The sequence below is a fragment of the Meriones unguiculatus genome, chromosome 10 (genome assembly GCF_030254825.1).
Source record: "Meriones unguiculatus strain TT.TT164.6M chromosome 10, Bangor_MerUng_6.1, whole genome shotgun sequence".
Taxonomy (NCBI): domain Eukaryota; kingdom Metazoa; phylum Chordata; class Mammalia; order Rodentia; family Muridae; genus Meriones; species Meriones unguiculatus.
In genome coordinates, this window is record NC_083358.1 from 82431012 (window position 1) to 82448942 (window position 17931).

The window sequence follows — 17931 nt, forward strand, 5'->3', positions numbered from 1 at the left end:
ATTCTTCTACTATGCTTTAAAAAATATAATAAATATTCTTAATGCTTTATTACATAAAATAAAAAATTATATAAAATATAAACATGTAATATATTTATTAATTTGAGTTCATGCAATATATTTTAATCATTTTCTCCTCCCCCTAACTTCTGCCATATCCAGCCCACATCAGCATACCCCTTCCAACTTCATGTCTTTTTTTCTTTTCTCCATGTTTAATATCATAATCATCATTATTAATTTATTTGACCATTTTACTCCCTTCCCCAACACCTCCCAGATAAAGATGATTCAGTTCCACAAACCATCTGGGTTTGCTTCTGCTGTTACACTCTATTCCATTACAATTTAGAAAGTGAGATTTCTTTCAGCATCCCTTGTAGTAAAGTAAAAGAGTTGTCAGAAAAATATCAAACTCTGCTTACATGGGGTACCAACCATATGTAGAGATGTGTTAGACATTCTGGATTAGAGGCCAAAGAATACTGTAACTCAGGAGTTTTTAGCTTTCTTCCCAGTAGTCTCTTACTTTGCTGTTACCATTCAAATGCTGGGCCACTTTTTCTCTACTTCTGGTATGGCCAGTTTTGTGGAGTTTCAGTCCAACGATTGATAGACACTAGCTTTACGCATTTAACATTCAACTTGACCTTAAAGAAAGTTGAATGCTTTTAGTTTGCAGTTAGAAATTCAAGTCCGCTTTCTGATTTCTGCTTTAAGTATCTCTTTGAGAAGAAAGCTTTTATTTTCTAAACGATTTTCTATTTCAAGTTGGCTTATCTTTGTATCTTTTTTTATAGGGCGTCTGGCAAAGGCATTGTGTTTCAGAAAGAAAAAAGAAGTAAAGTAGTCTGTAAAGACATAATTTCTTTTTCTTGTAGAGTGGTCCTTGACCTGCATGCTGTGTTTGTCCTCTCTGAATCCTGCTCGGCAGAAAGCTTTTTTATTCATCTCCATTGCTGGAAAAGGCAATGTGAACTTGAGAGAATGACTATCAAAGAAACATACTACTCTATACAAAGAACTGTGGGTCACTGTGCACCTGGAATGTAGCCAGCTGAGATTATCCATTATGAGATTCTCTTACTTGGTCAGGGCAAGTTGCACAGTAAAATGGGTGTAATCTGTGAAAGCAGTTTCTAGTCCAGCAGAGCCGGCATGCTGTCACCTTGCTGACATAGGTTATATACTTTCAGGTTGTTTCTTTCCACATTTTCTTGTCATTCATTGATTGGCCTAACACAGCTTGTAAAAACCAGCTGTGCACTTGCAGGATATTTGGACAATACACTTCGTTGTCCTTGCTTTGAAATGCTCGCTCCTCAGTTCTTGCCCTTCTAGGTTGTTTATCTGGGTCCTGTCCTAACAATGGCTCCTTCCTATCAGAGTCACTGTGACCCAACAGCTGTTACTCAGTGCCTTGGAAACATGGCCTGACTATGAGGAGAAACACATCTCAGATACAGCATTGACACAACTACCAACAAACTACTCTGGGTATACATTAGCACTGCTTATGATTTTACTACAGAAACAAAAAGAAATATGTTCTCATTGGACCATTCCAACCCTTGGCATTTCTAGGTGACCTCTGTGGATATCCAGAAGAAAGTTACTATCTCCGCTGGGTTTTGGGTTTTAGTTAAAGTTCTCTATGGGTGTGGTAAACTATAAACCAGCACAAGTTCTCTGCTAACCTCGTCAATTCAGTGTTCATAGATAGTACAATAGGGGATTGGAAGGCAGTGTATACAAAGGATTTACTATACACTCGATATGCAGGAATATTCTAAGCAGATTCTATACTATCTTCAGTAGAGCTTACTCTAATATCAATGGTTCTTTTCAAAAGAAATGGCAAAACAAATAAACAAAAACAAACAAGCAAAAACCTCAATAATCAGGTTGGGGTTTTTTTTCCACAATTGCTGAAGAACGTGTTCCAGAATTCTACATTTCACACAGAATTACGAGATAATACATTATGTCTTAAGTGACTTATTACTGTCATGGTGGGTTTCTTTTTTATTTTTATTTTTATTTTTTTATTTTTTATTTTTTTGGTCACCCTGTTATTTTTATTTTATTTTTTACTATTGTTGCTGTTGTTTGTTTGTTTGTTTGTTTGTTTGTTTTATCTGCTTGTCTCTTGTGAGTTTGGGATTTAAAATAAACAGTATAAACCTAAAACAATGTATATAGGAATTATCTAATCAGACTACCATTGTACAGCTGTTCTTCAACATAAGCTTAACCCCAGCCTCTGAAAGGGTTGCTGTAGTGACGCTACATAAGCCATATTACATAGTCTAAGAAACTGACTAGTTATTTGAAAAAAACAAAAAAAAAGAGGATTAACAAGCTTTGACACAGATTATGCTAATTCACGTAAACCAAAACTTTAAAAATCAACTTTTAATTTTCCATTTATCCATTCAGAATCACTGGTCAGCAGATGTTTCAAAATGCTAATCCTGCAGCTCATTTCTCAGTCAGGGCAAATGTTCAGATTAATGAGACCAGATTGTGTTGAATAAAAATTTAATACTAATGCACTTTGAAAATGTCAGTAGCAGGCACTGCAAATGTGAAGTGAGGGGCTGACATAGTCTGTGTTTATCTTTTGTTTTGTTGTGTTTCCTGGCTGAGGCTTGGCTAAGTCACAAGGGAATTCTGAACCTTCTTGACAATTCAGAAAAACTTCTGGTATCATTTAAATTGCAGTCAAGCTAATATTGGCCAGGAAGTCCCTCTTAAATCACTGCTGATAAGACTAAGTAAAATCTGGCATATTAAAACTGCCAAAAAGCAGTTGTAATAAAAATTAGAATCTGTTGGTTTTCTGGATATCTACAAGGAAATGCTAAATGTTGCCAAGAAAACAGATAGCCCACTTTGATTGGTTATGATACATTCATAGATATTTATATAGTATACAAACACATTTATTTTCTGGGTACCTTACATGGAGATACACACTCGTATACATCATCATGAGAACACTGTGATTGTCACAAGAACGCTGTGTGGTTGGTATTGGTAATTCCTATCTTTTTATTGAAAATAGACTTTTTTATATAATATATACAGGTTACGGTTTTCCTTCCCCTAAACCCTCCCAGATCCTGTCCAACTTCTCATCCACCTAACTACACACCCTTTCCTGTTATCTCTTATTAGAAAACAAATAGGCATCTGATGAATAATGATAAATAAATAAATATGATAATAATATGAAATAAAAAACAAACTTGAATAGGACAAACTAAGCAAATAAAGAAGGAAAAAAAAGAGCCAAAAAAGTATAAGAAACGTATAGCTAGACACAGAAATACACACATTCACAAAACTCAAAAGTGCCATTAAGTTCCTTTTTGTGTTGATCATCTGTTGGGCATGAGGCTTGCCCATAAGTATGCTTTGAATGCCCTGTGAGATGCAATGGGAGAAAACTAATTTTTTTTCCTCTGTGAACAGTTGTGAACTGGAGATGTCTTCTAGGTTACAGATGCAGGATTGTGTCAACATCCCCTCTGAGCACTTAGACCCCATCCGACTTAGACCTGTGCAGGCCCTGTGCTCGCCGCCATAGTCTCTATCAGTTCTTACATACATCAGTTCTGTTCTATCTAGAAGGCATTGTTTCTTTTGTGCCTTTCATCCTCATTAGTTTTTACAATCTTTCTGTCTCCTCTTGCTTAGAATTCATTGAACCCCGAGGGGAAGGTTTTGATGGTGACACCCCTTTGAGGGTTGAGCTTTCTGGGGTTTCTCACGCTCTTCACTTTTACCAGCTGTGAGTCTTCATATTTGTTTGTCATCTGTTTTAGAAGGAAGCTTCTCTGATGATGGCTGACCAAGACATTTATATATGAGCACAGCAGAATAGTAACATGGGTCATTGTATGGCTACACTCCTTCAGCGGAACAGTGGTGTTTGGTTTTCCCCTAGTCCTATCTACTCCCAAGCTCTTGGCCGCACAAGCAGTGGCAGGCATTTGTTCCAGGGAGCTGACCTTAAAACCAACATAGGGGTCGGTCACTCCCACAACTTTTGTGCCACTATAGCACTAGTGCATTTTGCAGTTGGGTCACCATTGTAGATTGAAGGATTTATAGCTGGGTTGGTGTTTACCCTTCTCTTCTGGTGGCATTCAGAGGAACTTTCATGACCATGAACACTAGCCATGAGCTGAAGGCTCAAGGTAGGCACCAGCTCTACTTCTTTGTGTGGTTGTCATGATAGAGCCTTACCATCAGATTGTGAAGAGCAGCCAATAGCTTTGATACCTGTCTGGGTTTTGGAGGTTTCCATGGTGCCCCTTTGGCCAACAACTCAAAGAGTTGTAACCCATTCCTGGCACTGGAGGTTTCACTTGCTGGTGATAGATGACTATTTGGGGTTTTGCCTTTCCCATTTTTTGGTGATTCTATTTCTATTTCTACTATTTGTTTCCATACAACCCCTTAAATGGCCCTTAGTTTTAACTGTTTCTCCTGTATTTCCTCCCTTCCCCTTCTCCCTGCTTAACCCTTGCATTTAAGTCCACCCCATCTTCTAGCTGTCAGTAGGCTCTTTTGCTTTCCTAGAGAAATCTTCCCTCCCACCTAGTCCCTTACTCTATAGCTAACCTCTGTGGTTATTTGTATTATAGCCTGCTTATTGAAGATTTAATAGCTAACATCTACATATAAATGAATAGATACCATATTTTCCTTTTGAGATCTGAGTTACCTCACTCAGGATGATTTTTTTTCTATCTCCATCCATTTGCCTATGAATTTAATGATTTCATTTTTAATAACTAAGTAATATTCCATTTTATAAGGTACCACACTTTCTTCATGCATTCATCGGTTGATGAGTATCTAACCTATTTCCAATTGTTCCACTTTTTTGAATGTAAAAAAAACTAAAGCACAGAAAAGAGAACACGAAAGTCACCCAGTAAGTGAGTTGGGAAGGCAAGATTGAAACCCGGTTGTCTTTGAAATGCATACTTCCCATATGTAAGCTCCTCCCATCAGCATAGGATGTTGGGATCAGAGAAAACCAATGCTATGCCTCTTTTCTAATGTAAATAACATCCGCTAGAGTCTGCTCAGTAGGTAGAGCTCTTGCCCCAAAGCCTGACCCCCTGAGTTTGATCGCCAAGTCTCTCATGGTGGAAAGAAAGTGTTAACTGCCAGTTCGTCCTCTGACCTTCACATATGTGCTATGGCTTGCATATTCACACAACACAAAAACATATAAGTTATATACAATATAAAAAGCTTCGTTTTTAAAAATCTGGGATCTTAGAATGAATTTTTGTATTTTATTGATTCTCTGAGAGTTTTATGTCATGTATTTGATCATAGTCACCCGTCTTCCTCCCACTCCTTTTATATCTACCTTCACCTCCCTGCCAACTAAATTTTTAGCTAGTTTTCTTTCTCTTTCTTTTTTCTTCCTTCCTTCTTTCCTTTCTTTCTTTCTTTCTTTTATTTCCACCAAGTCCAGTTTGTGATACTCTACTACTCTTGGGAATTTTGCCTGCTCTGGAATATGGTCAAGAAATTTTTAAATGTCACTTTACACATAAATGTGTATCCAGATACGGATACAAATGAAAGTCTCATTGAGATACCACTCAGTGCCAAAGAATGGCTGTACTCCAAAAGACAAAACAAATGGCCATGGAACCAAAGCGTAATACCAAAGTTCAGCAAGGATACGGAAAATTTCTAAACTTTACACACTGGCATATGTAAGCCCTTTGGCAAGTGATTTTGTAGTTTCTTCAAAATTAAACACCATCTCACCAACAGCCGAGCTTTGCTTGTAGGATCTATCCCAAGATAAGTAAAGACATAAAATTAAAAACTTGGACATAAATATTCATAGAAGTTTTATTCATTATATATAAAACCAAAAAAACAATCCTAATGCTTTTTACCTAGTAAATGGATTAACTTAGCATATCCATGCCAGGGGGAAAAATACCAATGAATGATGAAGTTATACTTAGGTATGTGACATACATCCATAATTGAAGCACTTGGAATCTGAGGCAGGAGAACTGATATGAGTGTAAGACCAGCCTGGCCTGTATTGTGTGCATCAGATTATCCTGGACTGCATAGCAAGACCCTGTCTCAAGAAGAAATAAAGGATTGTCTGTTCATGGTTTGGTTTGTTTTTTTTGTTATTTTTTGTTTTGTTTTGTTTTGTGTGTGTATGTGTGTTGATAGAAATAGTACAATCATTGGATTGTACACATAATAACATGCAACTACTAAATTATACCTTGAAAAGGTTAACACACACATATATACATATTCTGTTCTTGTCCTGTATTTATAACATAAATCATGGTGTTTTGATTTTGAAAACGCATCTGCTTTAGTTTCACGTAGGAAATGCAACTGCAATTTAAAGATATTTCAGACACGCTTTCTAAGTGTCCTCTGAATGTTCTCTGGCATCTATTCATCAAAGGTGATGTTTTCACTAATACCGAAACAAGATTGTCATTCTCCTTGGAGAATCTTTCTTCTCCTGAACCCAAGTCTCTTTTATTATTTCCACATGTCCCCAAGTGACTTTCTTTACAAGTTTACAAGCAGCTTTATCCTCTCTAATTTTTACTCTTTCATTCGAGTTTCTCAAAACCATCATGTACATGAATAAGGGACACGATGATGGAGCGTTTTTAACTCTGCTGTGGGGCAACCACAAGGTCAGACAATAAACAGTATGTTACGCTTCTTCAAAAAGATGGAGAGGCTTGGAGAGACCCTGGTGCAAAATGGCTACCAGTGCCCACATGAGAAAGGCTCTTCTTCCTGCATGTTCCCTCAGATACTGTGGCACTTGAGGTTGTTCCTGGTGGAAAGATCATTGCCGTTACTGATTTTATGAATAGATGCTGAGACATCTTCCTTCATCTCTGTCAAACTTTTTCACTTAGGCTCCAAAATAATCTTATGTCCTCGGCCTTGCAAGGCCCTTCGCTGACCTTCCTCTTCTCTTTCTGTATGTTGTGAGCAACCAAAACCGATGAATCCTCAGGCCACCTGGAAAACAGACACAGTGGCTTGCCTCCATTCTCTACATACATACACATACTGGCCCAGTTACAAACACACACACACACACACACATTTTCCTCAGTAAAGAAGCCCTGTATGATGTCTTCTATAAACTACCTGAACAACTTTTTTCAACAAATAATTTTAAAAAAGCTTATTTTTCTTTGTTCAATTTGTTACTGTGTGTGTGTGTGTACACAATGTTTTGTGTAAGAGGACATGCCAGAGATCATGTCAGAATGCAGCTATGAGAAGTCTGTTCTCTCCTTCCACCTTTACGTGGGTTCTGGGTGTTGAACCCGGCTCCTCAGGCTAGTGCAGCCATGCCTTTCTGTGCTGAGCCATCTCGCTAACCTTATTTTACCTTTGGGAGTGCTTCATGCTCTTGTACCGATAAACCATCTGTCTACCTTTGTCATGGAGTCTTCCTTTCATCAGTCAATGGACAGGGCTGCTGTTTCCTTTTCCTTTTTCTGTTATGAACAAAGCTTCTTTGAACATTTATGTAAAATTTTTTGCATGAATGCATGTTTATTTTTACTGCTTAAATACCTTCAACTAAATCATGTACTGGGATACTGTCAGTATGGCAGTATGGCTGTGGTGCTGTTTGCTCCGCATCTTTACCATCACTTCCTTTGGGACTTTGAGTTCCAGCACTTACATTCATGAGTGATACTTCATTTTTTAATTTTTTTTTTACTTTGAAATATAGAGAAAGACTGAGGTATCTGATGGTTAAACTGATCAGCGCAAAGAGGAATTCTTTTTTTGTTGTTATTTGTATTTATTTATTTATTAACTTTTATTTTTATTATTTACAGTTTATTCACTTTGTATCCCCCCTGCACTTCCCTCCCTCCTCCCCTCCCAATTCCATCCTTCCTCTTCCCAACCCCTGTCCCTCTCCCAGTCCACTGGTAAGGAAGGTCCTCCTCCCCTTCCCTCTGATCCTAGTCTATCAGGTGTCATCAGGGGTGGGTGCATTGTCTTCTTCTGTGGCCTGATAAGGCTGCTCCCCTCTCGGGGGGTGGGGGGGTGATCAAGGACCAGGCCAATCAGTTCCTGTCAGAGTTAAATAGTAAAGAAGATAAAGATGAAATACTATAGGATAAACATACTAAAATCTATACACCTAAGGAAGCAGCTAATCAAGAAAGAAGACTGGCTCAGATGCTCAATCCCCATTCAGAAAGGCAAAGAGGATGGACATTGGAGGAGGGAGAAAACAGGGAACAGCACAGGAGCCTACTACAGAGGGCCTCTGAAAGACTATCCTGCAGGATATCGAGCAGATGCTGAGACTCATAGCCAAACTTTAGGCAGAGTGCAGGGAATCATTTTTTAATTTTAAGTTGTGTTTTCTCTATGACTAATGAAGTTGAGTAAATCTCTGGTCACATCATTTTCAATTTTTTACTCAGTTTTTAAAAGGAATGTATACATTTTGAGAACTGTACACATGAGCATTACATCACTTCTGCCTCTCTCTCCTCCTCAAGCTCCTCCTATATTCTCCAAATTAATAATATATATACAACGTGCCAAATCCACATAATACTGCTTGTATATACATGTGTCCACTGGGATTCTATAGCCTGTGTGGCAGCTTGTCCTGAGGAGAAACTCGTTCTTTTTCTCTTAATAGTCATTGACCAGCCATAGCTCTTCAAATGGGGATAGGACACTGTGATTTCCCTTGTCCATATTGGCGTGTCAACGGTACTGTCATATCAGTTCTTCAGACAACAATATCGTTGAGAGTTAATGGTTAATTTTCACTGTCATGTCTAGGAGACACCATCAAGCAACAGGCATCCAGGTCTTCTTCCTGTCTTTCTGCCCTGTCTTCCACGATGCTCTCTGAGCCTTAAGAGTTTATGGGTTGTGTTGCAGATGTAGCTACTGGCCTTGGGCACCGCATTTATTCTCTGAGTTTTGACAAGCAGTGGATTTCTTTAAGAGTCCATCTTTTGCAAAAAGAAGTTTCTTTGATAAGGGATGAAAGTGCCACTTATTCATGGGTATGTGGCTCATTAGAATGTAGCTAGAAATTACATTAATTTGGGCAAATGGCATTAGTGAGTTCTCTAGCCAAACGTAAGTTGCCGAACTTTACATTACCAGATGTGACTTTCCTCCCACTGACAGGATCTTATGTCCAATTAGGCAGCTATTGGTTACATCCAAGATACAAGTGCCATTACTGCACCATTATGGATATATTGGTGGGCCCATCATTGTCGTGATTCACAGACTTTATAGCTGGGTAGGACAAGCATTTGTTCCTCTCCGTCAGTAGCTTGCATAGCACACTGCACTACTATGAAAGCCAGTCCTCTGGGAGGAGGCTGCCAGGTCAGTTCCAGCTTAATGCTGCCAAGTTCACAGTTTCTTCAACAATAGGGTCTTACCTTACTGAGAGCAATGACAATGGCACATCCAGCTTTGAGAAAGTCTTGTATTTCCCTCAGCCAACAACTCAAGGGGATGCTTCTCATATGAGGAACTGGTATTTTGTTAGATGCTGCTTGGTTTTGAGGGGAGTACCATCATCCCATGTGACATAACGTCATTAAAAATATGTATACATATATACACACACACACACACACACATATATATATATATACACACACATCATTATGTATGCACACATATGTTATGTAGTAATGTAATTTTCCTATGGTTTTTCTCACACATATGAATGTTATTTATCCCTTCCTCTCCCACTATATTGCCTTTCCTCCCCATCCATTAAAGTCCCCTCCATTTTTCCATTAGCCCTTTATCTTTTATATTTTAAATAGGTTACATTTCAAATACACATTTTACAAATATATACTGTAGCCTCCAGTTTTCTATTTCTTTTCTGAAGGATCTTCAGAAAAACAAAATTTTAAATTTAACACATTCAAAATTATCATTTTATAATCTATATTAAAAAGTATTTGCCTAACCTAAGGGTAGGAAGATGTTTTATGTAGAGTGGGGATGTGAGTTATTTGATAGAGTGCTTGCTTAGCATGCACTGAGCCATGGGTTTGATCCTCAGTATAGCATAAACCAGGGACTTGGTAGTGCGCACCTGTAATCCAAGAACTACAGTAAAAGCAGGATGAGGGGGGCTGGAGAGATGGCTCAGTGGTTAAGAGCACTGCCTGTTCTTCCCGAGGTCCTGAGTTCAATTCCCAGCAACCACATGGTGACTCACAACCATCTATAATGAGATCTGGTGCCCTCTTCTGGCATGGAGGTGTACAGGCAGATAGAGCGCTCAAATAAATAAATTTTTAAAAAATTAATTAAAAGCAGGATGATCAGGAGTTCAAGGTCCTCCTTGGATACCTAGTAAGTTTGAGGCCAATTTGTGACACAGAAGACCCTTTCTCAAAAAGAAATGATTTAAAATTTTCTCAGCCCTTGATTTATAAAAATATAAATAAAATTTTAAAAAACACTAAATAAAAAAAATTTTAAAAATTCTATATTCTTCCAGAATTTTTACAGTTTTAACTTAAAGGTTTAGGCCAATGATCTATTTCATGTTAAATTTTCCATCAGTGCAATGTAACAGTAGGTGTTATTTATTTTCTGTGTAAATATTCATTTTTTTCTGGTAAAGTTTGCATTAGCTCCCTGATTGAATTGGCTTCTTCCTCTTTGTTAAAAGTCAGTGGCCTTAGATGTGGAGGTGTCTTTATCCATCCATTATTTGGTTCTGTTGGTCCGTCACTGTGATTCTGAGCAGCACTGATTAATCAGCATTCAGAAGACATTGAAATTATGCAGGAAAGATCTGTAACTTGACTATTTTTTTTTCAAACTTTTTAAACTATTTTAGTTTATCTAGGTATTTTATATTTTCATATGTATTTCAAAGTCATTTTCCACTTCTACAAAAAAAAAATAGCAGGGTCTAGTCAAGTTTCAATTGGAATTATATGAATTCGCATATAACCTTGGAGTCAGCTTGTTCAGTACTTAATCTTCTCTATGTGTACAGCATTTGGTTAGGCCTTCTCTGCTTTTGACTTTTTCAGTGGTGTCTTACACATGGCTTTTGTTAATTTAATTCTTAGGTACTTCAACATGATTATTTAAATGTTTTTAAGTTTTATTATAATTTAAACATAATTTTCATTTCAATTGCCAAAATTGTTGATAGGCTGGTATTAAGCAAAAGCTTGAAAGTAGAATTCTTTGTAATGTAAACTGAACACCAAAGAAAATGTAACTCTAAGTAATTCTTCCTAGAGTAGAAGAAACTATGGCAGTGGAATCACTGAGTAACAAGAACGAAGGAATAACCATTGCTGTTACTTCCACTGGACAGTTTCATCTGTGCATGGGAACCACGGCTTTGCCTTAACAAATAACAGCGATGGGCCCACGTGAAACCCTGGGTCTAGAGTGTAGAGTCAGGAAGCCTAGATGTGAACTCAGCAAAATACTGAGAAAACATGTAGCCCACAGAAATGAGGCTTGACACACATTTTTTTTTTTTATTTCATTGTTACATATCCTTTTTTCTCACGTGTATGTGGGGGGTGTGTGAAGGCACGCACGCTTGTGTGTGATTTATGAAACAGGCTCTGACTGTGTAGCTCTGGCTGTCCTGGAATTCACATTGTAGACCAGGCTAGCTTTGAACTCATAGAGATTGTCCTGGCTCTGCTTCCTGAGTACTAGGATTAAAGGCATGGACCTCACATCCAGCCCCATTATCTATCTTATATTTAGTGAGTATTCAAAAAATAAAACACTGTGCTATTACTTCTTAAAGAGCTATAACAAAGGCCCAAATGAGAAAAAAAATGCAAAACAGTGGTGTAGGTAAAAATGTAAATTTAGCATATTACTATAATTTCTTCTGTAATTACGGCAAAAAAAAAGTCAGTTTATAGGCATTTTCACTTATGTGCTAACCTCATACCAAAATTTAACAAGCTCACTAAAGAGAATTTTAGCCAGAGAATTCAAATTGTATCCCTCTGAAATACAAAAGACTCGGTTGCCTTGCAGAGGGTGAAGATGGGCCCTTATTGCTGAGAAACAAGTTTCTATTAATAGGAAAGCTTCTGGAAATCATTCTATTAAGAACCTGGCAACCTCACAATTATGACAGATGGGCTGAAAATTAGGAAGTATGTGCCAGAAGACTTTATGTAAGAGGCTGAAAGATATTTAAAAAAAAAAAAAAAAAAACACTCTCATTTCCCTGGTTATGGATTAATAGCTGGTCTTGGTAGCTCATAAACTGCTTGAAAACAACTTTTTTTATTAATTTGGTCAATTGCTTCTATTTTTAGATTTGATTCTCATAAAGGCTTTTGGTGTCAGCTATTGGAAGAAGGAAAAACAAAATGCCTTGGAAAGAGTAAAGGAAGAAAGTATCCACCGATGGATTCTGATGTAAGTATGGAACCTGAAAATATAAAATGCAGAAATGATAAATAAGAATAATTTCACATAGTTTCTTAGAAAAGTGATTAAGAACAGCTCTCAGCCCGTATATAAACTAAAAGACAGTGGGCTCCTCCTGTTTTCACATCCACTCTGTGTTACAGAATTACTCCTTCCCAAGAGCAGAAAGGCATCCTGTGGAGAGAGGGACTTTTATCTGTGGCTACACATGAACAAAGCAACCCCCCACCTAACAAGCATGACTTATCCTGCTGGAGAAGGGAGGGGGAAGGAGGATGGGGGATGGAAACAGGGTTGAACATTACTAAATTTCACTGTGTAAATGTATGATAGCTGTCAAACAATTAAAAATGGGAAATAATAAAATATAAAATGCACTATTTCAGAGAAGAAAATGGTATTAAAATAACATAAAATTACAAAAAGAAAGAAAGAAAGAAAGAAAGAAAGAAGAAAGAAAGAAAGAAAGAAAGAAAGAAGGAAGGAAATTAATGGTGGGAGAGAGGGCTAAACAGCCAAAGGCTCCTACCACCCATGACACATACGGTGGAAAGGGAGAACCAATGGCTGTGAGCTTTTCTCTGATGTCTTCCCTTACGCCATGACATGTGCACACACACACCCATACAAACACATATACCACATACACACCACATACACACACTAAAATATATAAAATGCAATAAGATAACATTTTAGTCAAAATGGAAAGTAGTATTTGTGTTTCAATAGATCTAGATAGGTTGTTTTGATTTTTTTGTTTACATAATTAATATCTGTCTTGTTAGAATGAAAGAAAATTGAGTTTGTGATTATAAATCTGAAAAACAGGTAACAGCGACCTACAGAAGAAGAATGATAGCTGCACAGAAATTGCAATACTAAAAATGTCAGCAAACCAAGATAGGAAATATATCAACCAGAAACTGGAAAAATATTTTCTGTTTTCAATGCCAAGTGGTTCTGTGGACCATGGGTTATAATGTTAACTGCTAATCTAATATATTAAGCTTTGAGCTGTTAATATGCTATGGGACAAGAGAATTAACACGTCTCTCAGTAGTCACCCAGCACAGAGTGTAGGCTTTGAGAAAATGGACACATGCCTAAAACAATGACATGGGCAATGCCTAAGGCTAACCTTTTCATAGTTCGTGTGCCCTGTATCTTTCCTCTATGCTTAATTTGCATATACTAATATTTATTCGTGTCATATTTAATATATACTCCAACTATTATATATACTATGTAAATTGATTATTTTTTTTAGAGCTCAGAAATCTAAATATTTGGGTCTTTTTTCCTCATAGTATTTGATAAATTATGTTAACTGACATTCCTGAGGTGAAATTTCTCAGTAATCTGCATTTATTTGACAAATTTTTATCCTTCAGGGTTTGGAGGAACATTCATTGTTCTGATCTGATAGACAGGACCTCAGTCAGGTGACAATCAAAGTCTGTACAGAAGGCACAGGGAAGAAAGGGACCTATTGTTTTCATAAAGAAATTACACTGTAAGATTCTAATTGTGTTTGTGTGACTATCAAAATACACCATCAGATCACCGTGAAAACAGAGCACACTACAAGATGTTGAAAGATAATTTGTCCATCGTTTCAATAAAAATATAAACTATTATTTATAAAATATTTACATCAAAGATACTTCTACATGTAGTTATTAAAAGACACTAAGCTATAGCTTAGTGTTTTATTTCGCTCTAACGTAGACAAACTGAGCTAATGTGTAAGGTAGATGCTAGGCTAGATGAAAAAGAGAAACTCAGCTTTTCAGGATATTGAGGGTAGCTGTCAACAAGGTTACTCTGTGGATACATACTGAGTTTTCTTAAAGGAATAATGTGTCTAACTCTGTGCAAAAGTAGTGTGCACCCAAGAGACTGCACTCTGGGGTGGAAACACAAGCTTGTAGCCCGCTTGGCGTTGCAAGCTTCGACACTGCAGTGCTCGCCTCTGCTGCTGCAGACTGCAGACAGAAAGGCAGACCCACGCAGTTCACACCCTTCGTGCGAATCTTGACCCACATCTAGAGCACGAGGTACTCACTTCAGCAGAGTCAACGTGCAGGAAATGGATTCTAGGAAAATAAAATGTGCGTTTCTCCCTCCTTCTCACTCAGAGCAGAGCGTTTCTGTCCAGCTACTACCGCGACCACAACGTGGAGCTGTCGAAGCTGCTGCACAGGCTCGGGCAGCCTCTGCCCTCGTGGCTGAGACAGGAGCTGCAGAAGGTGAGGTAGCACGGAGGAAACAGGAACCCATCCCGGGTACTGGCACACACTCCTCCTCCAGAGCTCAGAGAAGCAACCAAAAAGCTGTCAAACACATACCTCTTCATCAAGAAAAACAAGCAAGGTTCTCCATGTGCTGGCATGTGGATGATTGGGGGGTGGGGCATAAAAAGCATCTCTAAGAAACATCTGGGCCTATGGCCTTCCTCTTAACCCATATCTGATGAGTGAGAGTAGACTACTCTGTACTCACGTGGAAGTCAACAGCAACCAACGTAAATTTAAAAACAAAGAACAGAAACACTGACAAAGACCTGTTCCATTTCATAGTAATATTTACAGTTTTGTATATCAACTAAAGTTGTATTTCTGTAGATTTCTGGACCACTGTTTGACTGTAAAAATGTTTTCTTACTTGATTCTGTGGAGTATCCAATAAGACGATAAACATCACCGTGTAAAATTCCAAAAAGTGTGAAAAATGCTGCCAGCATAGGCCATGATTGTGTGTGAGAACAGAGACTGGGAAGTAATATATGGGCTTTATCTCCATCAAAGAGAGGCAAGGGAGGTGATTCTCCTTGCGCATTGTCCAGTGTGTTCACGTAGCTCTGTACTGTAAACAGAAACACATTTGTGCATCAAAATGGTGAGTGATGCTGGAAGAGTACTGACTAAACCCTCTAACAGAGAGATATGGTGAACATCACTGAGAACGCTTTGCTTCCTGCTCTAAGCTGCCAGCTTATTCCAGCCACCCCCAGTTGTACAGAAATGCATTCGGAGTCTGCAGGAAATGTTCTCTCTGAGACCCCGTGACCTTTAAATGTGCAGACCAGCTACTGAACAAACTCTACTAACTGAAAGCTAACGACAGTTCCTTGCGGTGCTTTAAGGACTCAGATTTAAATTATGGGAAAACAGCGGTTTTTCCAGGTAATCCCAAAGGAAGTTGTATAATGTACAGACTTATGTGAAGATAGACTGCTATAAAAAAATTTTAATCTAACATTTTAAACAATCATTGTGCTACAGGGTGGAGACAACTGAGCAAACAGGTAAAGTCCCATGTTTGAGAATATCTTATGTATCTTCCACATCTTTGCCCAATGACAGAGCATAGTCAAATATATGGACTATCTACAAAAACAGGCACAGTAAGTACAAAGATGGACATGGCTCATGAAATATATTTAATTTAAATTAGACATATGATGAGTCAAGGATTCAAAAGGAGTACAGGAGATCGTACTTTCCCGTGTTAATATATACTTAATTATGTCTTCTAATTGACACATATGTAAATATAAGTAAATAAATACATTCCCTGCTATGACTACACAAGTCCTTAGAGAGTATTCTGCAAGGTGTGTTTGGAAAAACGATAGGCAAGGAAGTCAACAGCCTAAAAATTTTTTACTGCATTACAGTTCATAATGCTGCACTTTTGCGGTTATTTTCCAGCTAAAAACCAAGAATGAGATGCTTTCACTCACCACTTATTTCTGTATACACAATTATCAACTCATCCATTTAAAGTTTTTCTATATTTCCTGTACTAAAAGAATTACAGTGTTTTTTTTTTGTGTTTTTTTTTTTTAAGCAGTTATCAGAAAAACAACCAAATTTTAAGAACCCTGACTGGGAAGCAAAATCAAAATACAACAAAGTCATTCTTCCCTCTTACTGCTGCCACTTTGGAAGCATCGCCTGCCAAACCCAGCAGGACGATCACCCCTCATTTCTGCGTCCATTAGTTTAAGAAAATTGGCTCAAGGGGGTCATGAGACCCATCGGCTTCAGCTGTCGCAGTCTCACTGGTGACAGCATGTCAGCTCATGAAGCAGGTGAGGAAATAAGCTGACATATGTCTCCACTTTTGATCCTCCAGATAAATTGGCTACTGACATCCTTTACTGTGGGTAGACAGTGGCTGTGAAATAAATGGCAAAAATAGCACTTATAATGAATCAGAGAAGAGAGAGAGGAGAAGCGGGGGGAGGGGATACCGAGACCTGCTCACTCACAAGGATGTGTCGGAAGCAGTGGAGAAAGGCAACCCTGTGAAAGGGTTTTGACCGCTAGGCATGTCAAAGAGACAGTTCCAAATACTAAAGGACACCCACGTGCTTCCCACTATGAACTCCAGCTGGCTATTATGCTACCCTGAAAGCAACAGAAATACAGGAGAAAAGAACAAGAGAGAACATTATTTCAAACTAGCTTTGTATAGAATTCCCTTTTTCATTACTTATAATATGGGGCTTCCTCAGGAAGAAATGAAATGGTTATTTCAATGTTTATAGCTATAATATTCTTGTCATTCACATTGAATGAAAATTACTGGGAACATTTTTTTTTCCTCTGGGTTTTTTTTTTTAAAGGAAAAAAAAACCCTCTATATAATTCTAAAAGTGGCATGATACCTCATAATGTATAACAATAAACTCTGATAAGAAAATGAAGATGTTGGGCCTTGTGATTTTAGGTAAATGAGTGTGTGTTTTGCTGGGGGTGGGGTGGACATGGGACCAGGTCAAGAGTTCCAAGGCACACTATTATGATTTAAAATGGAGATACCTCTGAAAAGCTTAGTAGGCAATAGGAATTTTTGTTCTGGTTTTGCCTGCTGTGGTTTTATTTGTCTTCTAATAGAACAAAGCTGCAGCTTCCAAGACACTCCCGGGCCCTTTGCTCTCTGTAGAATTCAAGAGGTGTGACCTACTTTGTTTCACAAAGATCTAGAAAATAATCTCTGCAAAAGAACATAAAATGAGGAGAAGAGTTAGACATGTCTCCTCATTCTCCACAAATTTTCTCTGCATGGGTCTCTTTCTCTTCAAGACACTAAATTTTCTCACATTACACTTGCCCATCCCTGAGTTGTTATTACTGGGAATACAGTTGATTTGGGCTCTTCTTTCCAAATGTGTAATCCTAGGTTATGTCTACCCCAGGACCAGTCAGTGATGGGTAATGAACCCACCCATCAGCATTGGTGGTTTAAAATATCAACACTGGTGTACTGGAGGAAGATCAGCCTTGCAGCTTGGAAGCACATATTTAAGCAATGACTCAATAATGAAGGGGCACTTAAACCAGTGACATCAATATATATTTTTTTAATCTCAAATTACACTCTGTATCTGACTTCTCTTCTGTCAATAGAGGCAACACG

The 17931-nt window shown here is 38.0% G+C and overlaps 1 protein-coding gene across 3 annotated transcripts in view; it reads left to right on the top strand.

Annotated features, from left to right (window-relative positions):
• Positions 1-15462, top strand: part of Ndst3 (N-deacetylase and N-sulfotransferase 3) — a 147524-nt gene extending 132062 nt beyond the window's left edge. For 2 of the 3 annotated variants that reach the window (XM_060392794.1, XM_060392795.1), the window contains exons 13-14: positions 12387-12489; positions 14648-15462. In XM_060392794.1, coding sequence (XP_060248777.1) covers positions 12387-12489; positions 14648-14935 — 391 coding nt within the window. In that variant the 3' untranslated portion in view covers positions 14936-15462. Of the gene's footprint in view, positions 1-12386; positions 12490-14642 lie in introns of all 3 variants that reach the window. The other variant, XM_021650661.2, reaches the window with a different exon arrangement.
• The last annotated feature ends 2469 nt before the right edge of the window (positions 15463-17931 follow it).